Source organism: Myotis myotis, unplaced genomic scaffold, assembly GCF_014108235.1.
Source record: "Myotis myotis isolate mMyoMyo1 unplaced genomic scaffold, mMyoMyo1.p scaffold_m19_p_16, whole genome shotgun sequence".
NCBI classification, from domain to species: Eukaryota; Metazoa; Chordata; class Mammalia; order Chiroptera; family Vespertilionidae; genus Myotis; species Myotis myotis.
Genome location: NW_023416320.1, coordinates 20,711,514 through 20,730,119, shown reverse-complemented (window position 1 = coordinate 20,730,119; position 18,606 = coordinate 20,711,514). Strand labels below are relative to the sequence as shown.

The window sequence follows — 18,606 nt, the reverse complement described above, 5'->3', positions numbered from 1 at the left end:
TTTGACCGCCAAAGGGGTCGTGACCCACAGGTTGAGAACTGCTGCTTTAAAGTGACTATATTTAGAGATAGGGTTTTTAAGGAGAAAATTAGGGTTAAATGAGGTGATACATGTGAGTCCTAATCCAATAGGACTGGTTTCCTTACTATAAGAAAAGGAAGCCGGAACCGGTTTGGCTCAGTGGATAGAGCGTCGGCCTGCGGACTGAAAGGTCCCAGGTTCGATTCCGGTCAAGGGCATGTACCTGGGTTGCGGGCACATCCCCAGTAGGAGATGTGCAGGAGGCAGCTGATCAATGTTTCCCTCCCATCGATGTTTCTAACTCTCTATCTCTCTCCCTTCCTCTCTGTAAAAAATCAATAAAATATATTAAAAAAAAAAAAGAAAGAAAAGGAAGATACACTACAGATATGTGCACAGAATACAGAATGAGAAGATAGTCTTCTGCAAGTCAAGGAGAGAGACTGCAGTAGAAACCAAAACTGCCAACCTCTTGATCTTGAACATCCAGCCTTTAGAACTGAAAAAATAAACCTCTGTTTGTAAGTGACCCAATCTGTGACTTTTGCTATGACAGCCCCAGAAAACTAATATACCATCTATAGTTTTTTGTGTATTGTGTTTTTTTAGAGGAGGTAGTCACTGGGGATTTTTACTTATCTTGTATGAATTCAAGTATGTATTTGAAATATTAAGAAAAATGATCAAAAACTTGGAAATAGCCAAAAGAGTTTACTGAGTTTATGTAGTATCTTACTGGTGATATCTCATTTTCTAGGGCTATACAGATCATTTGACATTTTATTTACTATTGATTAGGATATTTTATAACTAAGTGCAGAGGTGAATTTGCAGAAGACATTACTATGCAAATTGCTCTCATTTGAGACCAATGTAAATGACAGCTGTCCTATTCAAAAGATAATCTCAAAGGTTATCCTTTATTGTCCCAAAGAACATTTTCCATTTTGTATCTCATTTGGCAGTCTTACTCCACCATTTACATATCAAAAAAAAATGTTTCTACTGGAATAGAAAGTCTCTGCTCACAAATGCCCCTTGAACTAGATTTTCATTTTACTGGTTCCATCATTAATGAGTTGTTTAGTAATCTTTGACATGCACTAATTTTACATGTGTTTAGAGTATCATGTTTTTAGCTTTTTGAATATTACACTTTCAACATTGTTGGGTCTTCCACTAAGATGCTCATGGGGACTAATCAGCCAGGAGCAATGAGCATGCCGCACAAGTGGAATAAGAATATATCAAGTGCTGTTTAATCCCAGGCATGACTATTATTGGCTCCCTGAGTGATTTCTGAGAGGGACTGATAGTTTCTGATTTTATAGTCTTGTTTGCTTATGGTTCTTGGGTTTTATCCCGGTTCTGGTTTGTTTTTGACCTTTTCCCCATTAGTGTCAGAAAAAACTGGAAATTTGGTTTTGTGATCTGACCATTTGGCTATCTCTGTTAGTAGAAATGGGAATCTATTCTATGTTGACTGAGAAAAGAAATAGGGTTGTCTCTATGTTTTTCTTATTTGTTTATATTATGTTCATCTATTTTTTAGCTCAAAGCAATTAAGAAAATATGTCAAGACTATTAAAAAGAATGAACCTTTAATAAATTAATGGTTCTTCCTTTGTTCTGATTATTATCTGAAAACTCTTCGATGTACAACAAAAGAATCAAATGAATTTTCTGGAAAAATAGTGAAAGGACTATGAATAATTGATGCTTCAAATAACAGGTTCAGGTTCAGGGATGTGTGCTGACTTCTCTTAGAAAATTATCAGAGTATACTAAGAAAATGAATCGTGACATCTGCATTTCTTTTTGTCCAGACAGACAACCTCCTAAGCTGATTGCTGACCAAAGACTCAACAAAATAACAATTATTTATAGTTTATAAAACACTGCATAAACTAATTAAAAAATCTATATTTGTACTTAATTGTTTTATAAAATTATTATATTGTTATTATTTTAATAGTCTGTATTCTGATAAGTAAACGAAGAAGTATTTTATCTTTTTTAAATGTTTAATATACAAATTAGTAGACTGTGCTTTTAGAAACTGAAATTTAGAAATCTAAATATGTATATGACTCTCATTGACCACTCAAAATTCAAAATTAAATATTTTTCCTGAAGGCTAGGTAAAAACATTTAATTGATTCAAAGAAAATGTGTCTTCTACTTAAGAGGCTATTATTGGACAGTAAATTGTGTCACCAAGGCCATGAGTGTCATATTTGAGAATATCACTTATGTAATCAGGTATGATAACCCCACAATTAAGGATCAAGTGCTGCACTTTATATGTGCAGAAAATGCCAACAAAGCCCTCAGAGGAAGTGGGCACACTACCTGTTCTAGGAGCAAAGCCTCACAGTAAAAAGTAACTTCCTTGAAGGCCAGGAACCTTGGCAAATTTTTGTGACCTCAACAAGAGGTGATGTTATATTTCTTGGGCTTGGTGCCTAGCCTGAGCCTAATATAGAAGAGCAAATAATATATCCTCTTGAAAATACACCCTAGATTTCTTATAAAAATTCCAGGTAGGCATTAATTTTCTGGTCCCACATTAGCTTAATATCAAATGTTTCTCCATTTGCTGACCAATATAAGGAGATTTTTACATGTTAATTAATCCTTCCTGGACCTATGAACCAGGCAAGAATATAATGAGACCATCGTTATATGGTAAATAATAATTCTTGAGAATTATTTATGATTATAAGAGTGAGCAGTATTAAGAAAAATAACTAAAACTTGGCATTTGACAAAATGGACAAGTGGGGTATTTTTTCATTATAGTGCTAGGCATTGTGTAGCAGGAGTTATCTATTTCTCTAGGGGTATGTACACGTGTTAGGCATTCTATTTATGATTGATTAAAATATTTTACAACTCTGTAAGATAGAGGTTAACTTATAGAAAGTCAAAAGTAATAAAGAGAATTCTTGTCAAATAGCAATAAAAAATAATTTCTGTTCAGTAGACTAGATAACCCCAAGGCCTATAAATTATTGCTATGCAGTATTTTAATTTTTTATGTAATACTAGCAATGTCTAAAAAAATTCTGTTGGAATATATAAATCATTCTTTCTCAAATGTTCTTTGAATCATTACCATTTTACTATTAGTTAATAAATCGTTGATGCGTGTTCATTTTATGTATTTATGAGCTCTATTTTTTAACTTTGGAAAATAATGTTTTAACAGAAAGGATTTTGTCCTAGCCTATTCAGCATTTTTTGATAATTCTTAAATGTGTAGTTTTTCATGCTATCTAATCTTCCATAGTTCCAAGAATAGATGTTTCCTTCTATCTTTGGATTCCATTAACTGTTCTGTACAGTGTATTGATGGAGTTGAAAGAGACAAGAATTTGCAAACCTCTGATTAATTTTGGAGTTCCTTCAGAAGTACTTTTATTAGAGACTGGCAGGGGGAGAGGAAAGGGATTCTGAGGCCAGTAAGACACTGAAATAGTTTACTTGATTTTCTGAGGTTTTTGACTCAGGATGAAGGGCAAGCGATTTTCTGCAGACTTAGAGAAACAACAGATCTTTGATCAAGGTTAGAGAAAATTCTCTGAACTCCCTTACTCCAGATGTGTTCATACAGACGCATGGACTCCAGAAACTGTGATGATCATTTTATTCCTTCCCAAAATGTGTTCTTCTCTGTTACCATAGGGATGGAGGAAGCTGATTTTGAGCAGAGCACTTCAAGTTCAGAATTCAGCTGCAATTGTGTTCCCTCCCCCCCCAGGCTCTGACTCAGTAGTTTGCAGCCCCAAGTGCACTTCAAAATAAGATGCTTTAAAAAAGTGTCTAGGCTTCACCTCAGACCCACCACATCAAAATTTTTGGGATATAGTATCTGGGATTCGTCTTTAAAAAGAAGTTTCACAAGACTATTCTGATTCTTAAATTGTGGAAACTCATTGATTGATGCCAATATATCCTAAACTGTGACTATACAAATCACCTCTGGTGCTTTTTTAAAGATACAAATGTTTATGCCTCAAAGTCAATTTTTTCAAATGTGATAAAAAATATTTTTGGAAATGCTGATGTAACCCGTTCTTTGGGGGAAAAGAACAATTAATTTGTATACAGATTTTGTAATTATTTACAGAGCAGTTTCTTTCAAATGTATCCATTTCCCATAACCACAAAAATGACAATAAGTATTTCCTGCCAAATGATAATGCACAATCAAAGATCAAAGATAGAGGTTCTTACTATCCACTCTTTTGCATTCTTTTTCAAATTAGAAAAAGGCCAATGACCTTATGGATTAAATTACTTTAAATGATTTGCTTATGCCCTTTCTAGTTCCTCTTAAAAAAAAAAAAGGTAGCTAGGGCACTGCATTTCTGTATTGATCCAACCTGATATTGAGAGAGCATTTTTTCAGTTGACCATCAAATAAGTGGATCATGATCTCAAATGAGTCACTGAAAACATTAGGAGTTAATTGTCACTGGAAAGGGATGGGGACCTGGGAGGGTCTGCCAGCATGTATAGGTTCTTGACTTCATGTGGGAAAGATTTAACAAAGTGAGTCCAGGTGAATTTGAGAGTACACTTATTTAAGTCGAGGACAATGAAACAAAAAAAGCGCTTAACTTACCATAAAAGAGGCAAGATCACAGCAACAGGAGTAAGCCTAGGCGGAGCTTCTTTTTGGCTCACTGAAAAGTTAGGTAAAAGGAGGACCCTTGGGGGCAGGTTCAGGGGATTAGCCTGGGATGAGCTGCCACCGCCTGCTGCTCCCCTGGTTGCAAGTCTTGTCAAAACCCTTAGAGCTTATAGAAAGATAGCAAAGATGCATGCTTGAGGAATGAAGAGGGGGGAGGCAGGAACTTGCTTGAGAGAGAGCACACACTGTGTCTTTTATCTTAAGGGTTTGTATCTATTTTCTTAAGGGAGGTTTTTAGGGGAAGTCTCAGGGAAGGACCTCAATAGAATATTCATCAGCTTTCCAGGCATTTCCTTTAATATGCTGATTCATCAAGATGAGCATATAGAGGGGTCAGGTCATATTCTGATCAGTTTCACCTTCAAAGAATGTGAATGAACAGGGACTGGGACTGAGATGGGTCTGTCCCAACACAGCCTGCAATGTATAAACCACTTGCTCCTTAATGCCCTTGGTTAGGGAAGATGAGACATTAGGATTTATTAGATGGTTGTAAATTGCTCAGCCTTGTTTAGCTATCTGTCTTATTCCACTTTCCAAGAAGTTTTCCTAGCTTCTTACTATTCTGCCTCATAATTATCTCATGATTAGTTCCCTTTACTTTCATAGACAATATCCTAGTACTGCCCACATTTCCGCGTGTCACTAGAATATTTGGCCTCTGTTGTAATCTTTTAGTTGAAGACAAATTAATACTGTTGGTCCAGAGGAGAGAGAGCTTCCATTAATTCCAAAGTATGAGACTACTGTGATAAGAAGATGGCAAATATGGGATAAATATTTACCAAGAAAGTAAAAGTACTATATGTTCCCCAAGCAGAGAGTATTAATAAGGATTTGGGTAGGGAAGAGGTACTTTTGTGAGAACCAAGGAGGAGTGAAAATATCATAAAAGGAAAGTGGAACTGTGTAGAAACTTCATTTATTTAATATGATCTTTTCTTCCGCTGCTATGGAAAACAGTATGGAGGTTCCTCATAACATTAAAAATAGAACAACCACATGAACCAGCAACTCTACTGCCATTATCTCAAAGACATATATGTTTATTGCAGTAGTTTCCATGATAGCTAAGGTATGTAAAGAAACTAAGTATGTGTCAACAAGTGAATGGATAAAGAAAGTGTGTGTGTGTAAAATGGAATATTATTCAGCCTTACAAAAAGGAAATCCTACCATTTGCAACAACTTGAATGAACTTGGAGGTCATTATGCTAAGTGAAATAAGCCAGATAGAGAATGACAAATACTGCATGGTATTACTTATACATAAATAGAATCTTAAAAATCTTAAAAAAAAATTCAAACTCTTAGAAACAGCGAGTAAAATAGTGGTTTTAGGTGCTGGAAGTAAGGGAAATGTGGAGGGGTTAGTAAAAGGGTATAAACGTTCAGTCATAAGATGAATAAGGTCTGAGGATCTAAAACACAGCACAGTGACTATGGTTGATATAACTGAAATAAGCAAAGAAAAGAAATCTTGTGTTTACTCAAAAAAAAAGATAAATATGTGAAGTGAGAGATGTATAGGATATTTAAGTCTAGTATGGGAATTTTTTACAATGGATATATAGATATCAAATATCAAACAATCACATTTTATACTTTATATATATTACAATTTTATTTCTCAAAAATACCTCAATAAATATTTTTATTTTTACAACTTTTTGAGCTATAATTGCAGATAATAAACCACACTTTTGAAACACACTTCTTTTAAAATCTTTGCTTAATTTATTAAAAATGATATCTCATTGATTTCATTCACATTTCTCTCATTACAATTATGACTGATCTTTAAATAAATGTGAATGGGGAAAGAGAAACCAAGATGGCAGCATAGGTAAACACCTATGTTTGCCCAGCTCAAAGTAGATATTTTTAAAATAGAGAAAATATTTATTAAAGACTTATATGGTTCTAGGCACTGAAAGAGGTGTGGAAATTGCAGTGTTGAATAATGTAGACAGATTTTCAAGTATAAGGCTATGCAGTGAGACCACAACAACAGAGTGTTACTAAAGCAAGGGCATTGGTGGGGTGCAATGTGTTAAGGAACACACAGGATGATAGCAAATCCAAAATTTGGGGGTCAGGAAGAATCCCAGGGAATGGATTATTATACATGTATATTGAAGAATAACACAAAAGAAGGGGATAATGAGACATATGCCTTAGAAATATAGAAAGTAAAGATCACACAAAGCTTCAGAGACCATGATAAATATTGTAGATTTTATCCTAATTATAAGGCCAGTCCACTAAAGTGTTTTAAAGAGGAGAATTACAGAATGAAATCCAGATTTTCAAAGATTTATTTCTCTGGTGATAATTTAGTGAACATCTTTGAGACATTAGGACTAAAAACAAATATTATTACAGTTGAAAGATTATAGCTTACCCTGTGAAATGAAAGTTGTACTTAAATAAAGTAATTGAACTAGAAAGATAAGCAGGACATGGACGGTACAGGAATTAGTGACTGGATGTGAAAGTCAAAAGAGAAACTGTGAAACAAAGTTAAATTTTTTGACTATACAACTAGGTAGAAAGCATGACATTCATAGAAATTATACCCACATGGTTGGATACATGACCCTGAGGCTCACAAGGAATATATGGGTTAAAAATATCAAGGGAATCCAACTGTAAACCAACTATAATGCATATTAATCCATCATATTCATTTAATTATACCATCTTGCACTTCCTTTAGAGCAATTTCTGTGTTCTTTGAAGCCCTTTTTATCTGGTTTTATTTAACACTAGTGGCCCGGTGCATGGATTCATGCACATTGAAAGGAAATTAATTAGAAGAAATATTTTAATAATGCTGTTCGCTCTTTCTCTATAATAGCAGTGTCAACCAAATTCACAATCAACAATGACAAATGGAAACACACCCGTGCAACTGGCACCAGCGAGGGCTTTATATGTATTGTGCATGCACAAGCCAACTTAGCCTTTTATAGATATATAATAAACTTGCTTAGTTATACCTACTTTCTGATTTAGCTAAACTTTTTCCAGCCAAAGTGAAGCACCCCAAATTCTCTTTCTGGTAATTGTCAGCAACACAGCAGTAATATCAACACGAAGCAGATTATTATTGTAGATCATACAAGGAGAACAAAGGGTAAAATATTTAACAGCAACAGTGTTTGACTATAGTCTGCACAGTGAGAAAACCTGAAGTCATTTTTAAGGTCCACCATTTCTTACTTCTTTTCAGTTGGGTCAAGTTTCTAAACTTTCTAAATCTCCATTTTCTAGCTAATGAAAAGAAAATAGGATTCTACTGAGTCTCCTATCTACCTACTCCAGGACTTCTGTGAGGATCAAATGAGACGAGGCACGGGAAAATGCTTCATAAACATTTGGTTAAAGTGTAAAATATTTGCATCTGGCTATAACGCAAGTTGTGTTCCTGGGCTGAAGAAACTCCAAGGAGGCTAGTCACTAGGGAGAGGAAGCTGGGCGTTGCTACGTGATGTCATTACCCGGTGCCTTCAGCGACCATTTCTAGGCTGGGATGGGCTATGGGCCACATTTTGTGCCAGGGCAGCATCAGCTAGGATTTGGTGGGATGTTGCTCCAGGGTGGTGGCGGGGCCTGTGTCCCATTTGGGGGAAGCCAAGTGTTGTTTTGTAGGCACCAGGTCCGTGGTGCTGTTTCTCTGTAAATGGCCAGTGCACATCACAGCCGCTCCTGCACTGAGTATCTGCCCCATGGTGGTCAATGCACAGCATAGCAATCAGTCAGACGGGCAGAGGGACACATAGCATATTAGCTTTTTATATATATATATATATATATATATATATATATATATATATATATAATTGATGTTGCCCTGAAAAACTATTCTTTGGTATTTTATTTAATTTCATAATAGTAGACAGACTGCCTTAATAAAATAATTGAATCAATGATTATATACAGCAGCAAAATGCTGCAAAAGCTATACTATTTAATAAAGTCTATTTGATAAAAAATTTAGAAGTTGGGACTTGTCAAATGGAAAAGCAAATGAAAAATGCAATATAGACAATCTGATTTATACAGTTGTCTTCTTAAGTACTTTTAAGTGCAAATACTTTCTAATGCTGATATTTTATTGATTTCACACACTTTGATAAGCAAATATCAAATAAAATAATATGCAATGATATGGGGGATTTCCTTACTGTGCTTAAAAGCAATTTGTATATTTTTCCTAAATATAGACCTAGTGAAATTGGAAATATCAATATACTTTGAGTTAGAGCTCCTGCAGTTATAAAAAAGAGACATTCATTCAAACTAACTCAACTATAGAGAATTTCTTCCATGATACAGCAGGCAATGTGAATATAAGTATTGCATTAATGCTTGTGTCATGAGAACAGGGGTCAGGTAGCCTCTAGGAGGAAAAAGAAAAGCCGTCCTATATTCTTGTCTTAAGGGCCTTGTGTTCTCTTATCTCAGCCAGTGTCCCACGGTTTTCTCTCTTGTTCTTCCAAATGGCTTCTTTACTTAAGAAAAAGAAAAAAAAACTCTTTTGTTTGAACTTTCATTTCTTTATTACCAGAGTCTGTATTCTATCTACATTAAAAATACATATATTTCTAATTTAATTTATTTCTGGTACATTTTCATGATCATAAGGACACTTGGCAGACACCTCCTGTGCAGGTCAGTTCTGTTTTACTATTCTACTGACGACCTTGGTAATGGTGGATAAACACTCTAATGAGGAAGCCGGACAAATGTGATAGGAAAGCATAGGTTTTTAATACATCAGAACAAATGAAAGTTTTCTACAAGAACTATTATAAGGAGTACATGTCACAGAAATGAATATTGAGATGTGTTAAATTGAGGTTTGGGCATGAATATAGAAATAGCTCTGTACTTATTCAAAGTGGATAAAGCATTATATAATGAGATAAAGATTACATAATTATAGCACAAAGCACAGTGTAATCAAAACACAGAATGTAGCAGGACAACATATCAGAGACCCAAAGTTTCTGAAGAAATATTTGTAAGATTAAAGAGAACTTCAATTTTATATTTCACATATGGTATGTGAATCAGGGACATATTTTAATAAATCCTTCTCAGATCAATTGGAAATAAAAATATGAATTAAATATTTAACTATAATTTTCTTGATTGAATAGAAAGTACAATGAAAATATTACTAAGGCCATTTAAAAAAATCATGGTGTTGCCCTGACCTGTTTGGCTCAGTGGATAGAGCGTCAGCCTGCGGACTGAAGGGTCCCAGGTTCAATTCCAGTCAAGGTCATGTACCTTGGTTGCGGGCACATCCCCAGTGGGGGGTGTGCAGGAGGCAGCTGATCGATGTTTCTCTCTCATCGATATTTCTAACTCTCTATCCCTCTCCCTTCCTCTCTGTAAAAAATCAATAAAATATTTTTTAAAAAATGGTGCTAACAACAAAAAATCCATATCCTGATAATAATCACAAACATACCACTGCTACTGCTTATATTTATGACAGGATAAGATCACATTTTTGAAATAATTCAAACACAGTCAAGGGCAAATGAAAAATAAAGCACATGGTCAAACTGTCTCAGTCAAGCTGACATTTGTAAAAGAAGGCTACTGGAGTATAGAATGTGGACATGGGCTCCTGAGGGAGCCAAGTAGTGCTTGCCCTGTGTCATACACATGCTTCAGTTGTCTGTCTCCTTCACCGTAAAAAAACTCTTGAGACCAAATGCCAAGGTTGTAAGTAAACTAAATAAAAACATTTTGCAATAATGAAAGGTCACTTTTATCAATCCTTTGCTTTTGCAAAGGCATGTGTCATTTATCTGTTTTGTTGTTGTATCTGTTAGATCTCTGAAATGCTGATAAAATTACTTTAAAAAAAATCCATACTCAAATCACTCTCCAATCAGAAACACTGGCACATAAAAAATGGATAAGGTTAACTTCAGATGATATTATTATGGAGAGATGTCTTTGTACCGAGATTAAATAGAAGCTCTACATTAATTCCTAGGAGGAGGTGATTCCAGAAAGGTAATGAACTTAAGTATTCAAAATTTAATGCAACCATATTGAATCAGAGATGCAATGTGTCATTACTGTCACTAGAGGGAAATCTGAGAGGGACTTAGAAAGAAAGTTTATTGTTATGGCTGTAGGTTGAATAAAAGATCCTGTGTGAATAAATTTTCTAAACAGCATGCTTACTTCAGGGAAAAATGAAACATAGAATGTCTGTGAAAAAGCCATATTGTCAAGCTATATTGAAATAATTGTTTCTCAGCAAGGAACAAGATCTGTCAGATGCCCATGTTTAGACTCAAGTACTCCAGTGCCATATGTTTCAATAAAATGGCATGAGATTTTTATCAAATAGGAGAAAAATATCGACTAAAATAAGTGTTTTAAGCAGATATCACATAATAAATAATGATGTTTTTCAAAACCCAATAAAAAAACAAAACAACCAACATAAACAAAAAACAACAATATAGCTTGAGTGTCCAAGTTCAGACACAGAGTTAGGGCACAATGTGGTTCAGGTTGCTAAAAAATAATCGTTTTCCTCCCATTATTGTTAGAATGAATATGTCAAGAAATTGTTATAATTATGAACATTCTTAATTTCAGTGACAAAGTGTTCAGTTTAGCAGAAAAGAACATGCGGAATGATAAAGGAAAATGTAGATTTTCACCCTATTATAACATTCTCTTTTCTTTACTCAATGCTAACCACTAGTCATCTCATCCAGGTAAAATGTCACTGCCCAGCTCTCTTCCCTTATGTAATTTTAAAAGTATTTGCTACTCATTTTATTTAGAAGTTTTGCAACATTTATTCTTTTTTGCTATTGTTTCTTCCTTTCACATTACAGCACATCACCAAGGGTAAAGACATGTCAGATATAGCTCTGATCATAAAGATTTTAATTGGATAATATCTTATATATATTTACAAACAATTATAAAAATCAGAAGTGTATGCATTTCCCTAAGGTAATCCTATTCTAATTTTTTCTCTCTCAATGAAGTGTTACATAAGTTATTCACTTATGAGATTTAGAAATCTGGAAATTAACCCAAAACTCTTCCATCTCCTTCACTCCCATGAACAATATATCACTAGACGTAGTGAATTCTATCTCCCTATCACATATCAAATCCATTTTCTTCTCTTTAGGTCTACATTACACGCCTGGTGTAAGCCGCCTCTATATCTTACCTAGAATAATCTAGTAGCCTCCTATAAGACTACCTGCACTCACTCTTACTGAATTATAATCTATTTTCTTTGATGCATTCAAAGAGACACTTTCAAATTGCAGATCTATTTGTCTTTCTGCTAAGCTTATAATTCTTCAGGAGCTTTTCATTCTTCCGAATTAAACCAAAACTCCTAGGGACTATAAGGATCTATGAGCTGGAGTCCCCTGTAGCTCAACCTCTTGTAACACACTCATCTATTTTTCTTGTCCTGTTGTTGTACGGGCCTTTGGGTCTCTCACACATTAACTCTCTTCTAATGTGCTTTCTTCCCTCTTCTTTGGTTAATTATTATCATTCATTGGTTTCTCAAATCCATCTTTAATTCCTCCAGAAAGTATTTTCTGAGCTCCTTGACAAAGGCAAATCACTCTTCTATACTTCTTATATGTTTCATACTTATTCCTCATTACATTTTAAAAAGTTAACTTTTAGGTTTTTTTATTTGTAGTCCTCTTGACTGTAACCGGGGATGTTTTGCCCATTCTATCCACACCATAACTGTTGGGTAAATGAATAAAATCGTGAGTGGACAAATAAATGAATTATCACATAAATTAGAGTTTAAAGCATTAATTGGAGATTCAATAATCAGCAGAGAAAGATATATAGCAAAAAAAGCTAGGGAAAATTAAGTCAGAATGAACTAATTGATGAATGACCATGTGTATCAATTACAATGATAGCTTATGTTGAAATTGCAATTAATTGCAAAACCTTAGTGGTTAGAACGTTTATATTTTCTCCTATTTGTACTATATATTGATTGTAAATTGGCTAGGTTCTGTTTCACACGGTTTTCTCTTTAGGAAACAAGCTGACGGAGCAACCACTGTGTGGGGTATTTCTTGTTGCTGCGGTAAATAAAATGAGATGGTGTTGCAAATGAAGCACCAGTTTATAGTTTCCACTCATAAGTGACATGAAATCTCTCCTCCACATTTCACTGACCAAAGCAAGTCACACAGTCAATGGGAAGTAAAATTTTAACATGAACCAAGAAGTAGAAAGAATCAGGAAAATATTTGAGACACAGGAAATACTTCCATGAAAGACAAAATGTTTCTGAGAGAACATAATTTTAGAACTCAAGGATTAGGAAAGGACAAGCTCTGGTCCATTAGGTGGCTACATAAATAAAAATCTTGAAGTTAATAAAGATAAAACAGCAAGTAGGAAAATGCTTTAGTAACTGTATAATACAGATCTTACCCATTGTCATATTGTTATGTATATTAACAAGACAAAACATGGGTATTATAATTATTACTCTAATTATGTTCATTATTGGAGAAGTCAGCAGTATACCATTTGTTAACAAATATTTATTGAGAACCCATATATTTTCCAGTGAGAGTGACAGGCATTGTATGATAAGCAACATGAATAAATTAGTGAAATAGATAGTGATATTATAAAGAAAAATAAAGCAGAGTAAGGCAGAACTGAAAGTGGAGAGAGCAAAGTAATGTCAGCGATAGTACTAAATAATAAACCAGGCAGCCAATATTGGACAGGTGACCTGAGAACAAAGGGCAAGGAGGTAAGGAAGTTAACCATGTGAATATTTGGTGAAAAGTGTTCTAGATAGACAGATCAGCCAGTGCCAATACCCTACAATTAGAGCATACCTTGAATGACAAAGGAAAGCTAGGAGCCTAGGAGCCGAATGTGATTAAAACAGACAGAAAGAGATGAGATGAGAAAGGAAGAGGTTGGAGCAGGTCACACTGGTAGGGCTCTGCAGTCCATATTGTAAGGACTTTGCCTTTAACCTAGTGATAATTCCTTGAAAGGTTTTGAACACATAGTAAAATGATCTGACTTTTAACAGGATCACTTTGGCTATTTTGTGGAGAAGCTGAAAAATCATGGACTATTCCAATAATCCAGACAAGAGAGGATGGTGGCTCAAAATAAGGTGGTAATAGCGAGGGTGCTGATATGTAGTATAATCGTAGATATACTGAATGTGGAGCTGAGTAGATTTCCCGATGCCTTGGGTGTTGGTTGAGAGACAAAAATGGGAGTCAAAATGATTCCAGGATTTAGGCCTGAGAAATAAGAAAAAAAGGGGGTGCTATCAATACATTGGAATACTAAGCCTGCAAAAGAGGTTCAGAATAGGAGAAATTCAATCTAAAATATATTGAGTTTAAATAGATTGAGCAAATTTTCTTGATATTTAGTTTAGTGTATTGTGTCTTTTAGGACTATAATCTTTGCCACGATAAAAATAATTAAATCCCTAATCACCATGGAAATAGCTGGGGTAAATTTCTTCTCACCTGGCTCCATTGCCAACAACAATTTCTCACTCTAATAATGAGAAACACTCATTTCATTTTTCTCTTAAAACTACTGCTGTTATCTTTGTATTATAACTTCAAATTGATCACCAACTACCATATCCCTATATAACAAAAATTTTCTCTAATTTAGCATTGTCTAAACAGTACCCATTATCTTCCTTAAAATCTACTCCTTTTTCAGGTTTTTCTCAGTGATAGCCCATTTTAATATTCATCCACTTAGAATAATGGGATGGATGTCTAAGCCCTTCTTTTACATGCTTGATGTTCACCTCCCATATTTAACTCTTTTTTTTTAAAATACAGAATTTTATTTAGAAACTGCTTAAAAGTAGAAAAAAAAAAACCTGTCAAGAAAGACCAGGTGGAAAATGGTTTCCCAATAAAATGGAATTTTAGGGCAACAAAAGTCTAAAGGCCACAAAAGAGAAATAGCACCACTGTTATTTGAACAATGGCTAGTTGCTTGCATTTTTGGCACTGTTAATTACTGAATCTGGGTTTCTCTCTAAATTTCACACAGAGCATGCACTATACAACAATTTATTATAAAATACCTGCTTTCTACACACATTTGAGGACAAACTACCACCATCAACAAATCAATGCAATTACATCAGGGGCTGAACAAGCTCAGTAGTGGGTGACACACATTTTGCAGAATTCTGCCAAACAAAGGAACTGAATAGAAGGTAGGCAAAGCAAATGAGAGGTGTTAAGGAATGAAATAGTTTAAATATTAATTATTAATTCAGACATGGTACTGTATTTTCTGCAAAAGAAAATTAACTTTAGTAACATGCTAAGGAATTTTATCTCCAAGGAGATTAGGGCACTGGCAAAGTATTCTGATAATAGTGGAGGGCTGTGGACAGCAGGTACCAAAACACCCAGCCTTGCAGATCTCAAGGTAGCGATGGCCTTCACTGGTCACTCCCTTTGTCAGAAGGCCAACAAGAACTTGCAGCATGATCACCTGCCTGCTGAACTTTCACTCTAAGCAGTAAACTTTAAGGAGCCAAAGAGGAGTCCCCAGTGGGCAAGGGATGCAGAAAAACATGTTAAATGTAAACTTAAAAGACAGCAAAATGGGAAACAAACCCCTATTCAAATCCCAGAGATGTGGGCAAGTCCCCAAAAGTAGTTGTTAGATTTTAAAACTGAACACACCTCATTTCCCAAAGACACAATGCACAGAAATTTCAGGGGTAACTGGAAAAAATCATCAGAGAAATGCTCAATGAATATCAAGCTATTCAACTCAAATATCTCAGGGCTGAAACATACCCTATATTCATTCAGCCAACAATGCCTCTTGCAGAGATGCAATTGGTCAAGGACACCAAATGGCTTTAGAGAGCAACTTTTTAAATTTTCCTTCTGGGCCAAGGCTAGGCCTATGAAGATTCAAGCCGCTCTGCAAGGCCTGTGAACAACAAGTTCTAAAGGTTCCAAGTTCTGGCCCTTCCTTCTCAGACATAAGGGCAACACACAAACTCTCCTATCAGGTTACATTTTATATTTTGAAATATGCAAATGTAATTTAAATACTCTTAAGGCATTCATTTAATAAAACGTTCTCTACCAAGATTTCATATTAGCTTAAAATTAAAATCAGTCTTTACATTTCACTACTGGGGTATCCACCTCAGCGTATCACATAAAAACACCTTCCCCAGCAATCAGTGTTACTAGCATCCATACGGTGAGCCCATGGTCAGCCTCTTTGCTCCCTAAGTGAACCAACTAGATATAAATACTGCTCTGCTATAAGGTAAAAGCTCCTAACTCAAACTTATTGAAAAAAGAGTGAAACCTCTGCAAAGTGCACTTTAAGAAGAGGTACATTTTGCTTATGGAAAGAAACCAGTGAGTCCTCTAAAAATAATAAAAGGGAGTATTTTACAGTTAAGCATATGATTTGGAGTGAAGAATTCGGATGTTGCTCTGCTGGTCCAAGCTCTTAATACTCTTCTTGTTCCTCCTGTGGGCCCCCTTCATCAGGTATCACAAAGCCTTCATCTGTGGCATAGAGAATGTCCACAATCCTCTGCAATACAGGGTTGTTTTCCCCCTCGTTCTCCTGGCAAATCAATTCAATGTTCGTTAGCTTTCCAAAGTAGAAATCTCTTTCTTTCTCCAAGTCTTCGACTGTAAGTTTCAATACGTTGACCTGCTGCATCAGTTCAGCTGCTTCGTCGTCCCCATTGCCCAACCAGGATTCGTTTCCACCACACCCGGGCCAGCCTTAGGGGTTGCAGTAGTTCTGTGTGTCACAATGGGCTTCTGTGGAGCTGCACTGCTAGAGCTGATAGGTTTCTTCGGTTTATTCATAGCCGGAGCAACAAGGGAGGGAGCCACGGCAGTTTCTTGACCTTGTCTGGTAGCTACAGGGTCATAGTCTTTTCCATCATAGTTTGCATCAAAAAACTTCTTGAACCACTGAACAAATTCAAAATTGTCCTGAAACTTTCCTTTTACTAATCTGTCCACTGGAATTATTTTGTCAACACCCATCCTCTTAAAACCTGCTTGTAGTATTTTGAAGTTCTGGATGTATTCATGTTCTAGCTTAGCTGGAAATTTCACTTTCTTCAAGGCAATGGAGCCAGGGAACAGCATGTCCATAAACTGACAATAGGCAGCCCCTGAGCACAACTGTTCAACCTTGGTCAGATTCAACTGCAGGGACCCATTGATCCAGGCCAGCGTGTCATGTCGACTTAGGTTCTCACTGGTGACTGACGTTGAAGACACGTTCACTGCCATCTTCGGCTCACGGAGGAACCACGTCCACTGCCGTCCATATTTAACTCTTATACATCTTTCAAACAGCTGTAGATTTCATGCTGCTGCATCATCTCTACAACCTCCCTCCTCATTCAAATTTTTATCACCTTTTACTTAAGTTCCTGCTAAAACTTACTACAGTATCTGCCATGCTAGCCTCTTCCTACCTTGTAGTATTCACATTCCCTCCTGGTGGCAAAATTTTTAAGGAAGTGTCATCATCCACACTGCTGCTGTTTTGAAACTCAATCCAAAGCTACAACTTTGATTCAAAATTAAAACATATAGATGATTTTCTAATATTTTAAAACTTATTTACTGGAATCATGTTAAAACTATGAACCTGCTAAAATTTTTAGATGTGGAATACTCCAATCTGATGAAATCTTAAGGTTAAAAATTATATGTTTATCATTTCATTGGGTCAAATGTGGATGTTCAAAGTCTGCATGGTAAATAGGGTATTTAAATGTTTTAAAAAATATGTTAGAAATATATTAGGTTGGGTATCACTGGAAATCAACTTTGGAACAAGGATTCACGTGGAAGTTACTTTTGGGGAAGTGATCTCAGAAACACTAGGAAGGGAGTTGGAGGAGTGAGACAGTGAAGTGAAGGCAGCTTGTTCTATCAAGCAAGTCTCCTTTGCAAACCTCTGGGACAGTGTAAAACCATGCCTCTGAGTTTTCTTACCCATGGGGATAGTAAACTAGAGTATTTGTTCATCAATTCTCAGTTCACCATGGGTTAAAGGTTACTCTGAGTGCCTTAACTTGATCATGGTACATGCAGCAACACTGACAGCCAGAGACACAGGTGTTCCCAGTAAACAGCCATTGGTTTGGAGTTTTGAGTGCTGAGAGAATAGGACCAGGGCACTCATAGCATCTGCAACGGGGGATAAATTAAGATTTTCAAAATGAAGACAGAAGAAATACAGTGACTATTTCTGGATTAAGGTCAGGTAAAGTGATTTTTCTTAAGTAAAACAGGGCTATTTTTCTCTACTTGGCTTTGCATGAAACACAAATTCCTTTTCAAACTGTAGACAAGGTAGTCTAAATATTCTTTTTTAATAATGTTTATTTTAGAATTTTGAAAGTAGTAGAAAATAAGATACAACTCTGAAAGCTTTTCAACCCAAAATATCTCTCCAATTCTGGAGAAAAAAAAAAATGAATAGCAGATCTAAGCAAAGAACCCAGAGCTCCTGAAGCGTAGCTTTATACTTTTACCAAGAACATTATTTTAAATTTAAAATAAAATTTTATTAATCATAAAAATATTTGCCTTGAGTTGGCTTCAAAATTTCAAAGGTGGAAACTATTTTATCTGGAGAAGTTTGCCTCCCCTATTGGCTTCTCTTTGCTGTCACAGTTTAGACATTTTGATTTTTATTATAGCATTTTACATCTTTTATTAGATGCATGAACCACCTTTATTTGTGAATTTTGAAAGTTCTTAATGAATCTGTAGATTACTCTTTGAGGCATTCAGAAGTAGAACATTTTT

At 35.4% G+C, this 18,606-nt stretch overlaps 1 protein-coding gene across 1 annotated transcript; it reads right to left on the bottom strand.

Annotated features, from left to right (window-relative positions):
• Nucleotides 1–16,158: 16,158 nt before the first annotated feature.
• LOC118670524 (microtubule-associated protein RP/EB family member 1-like) lies at nt 16,159–17,081 on the bottom strand. The gene is given in 2 exon segments (XM_036337548.1): nt 16,159–16,518; nt 16,521–17,081. Coding segments are annotated over 2 exon segments (804 nt in total). The 5' UTR covers nt 17,074–17,081; the 3' UTR covers nt 16,159–16,267.
• Nucleotides 17,082–18,606: the final 1,525 nt, after the last annotated feature.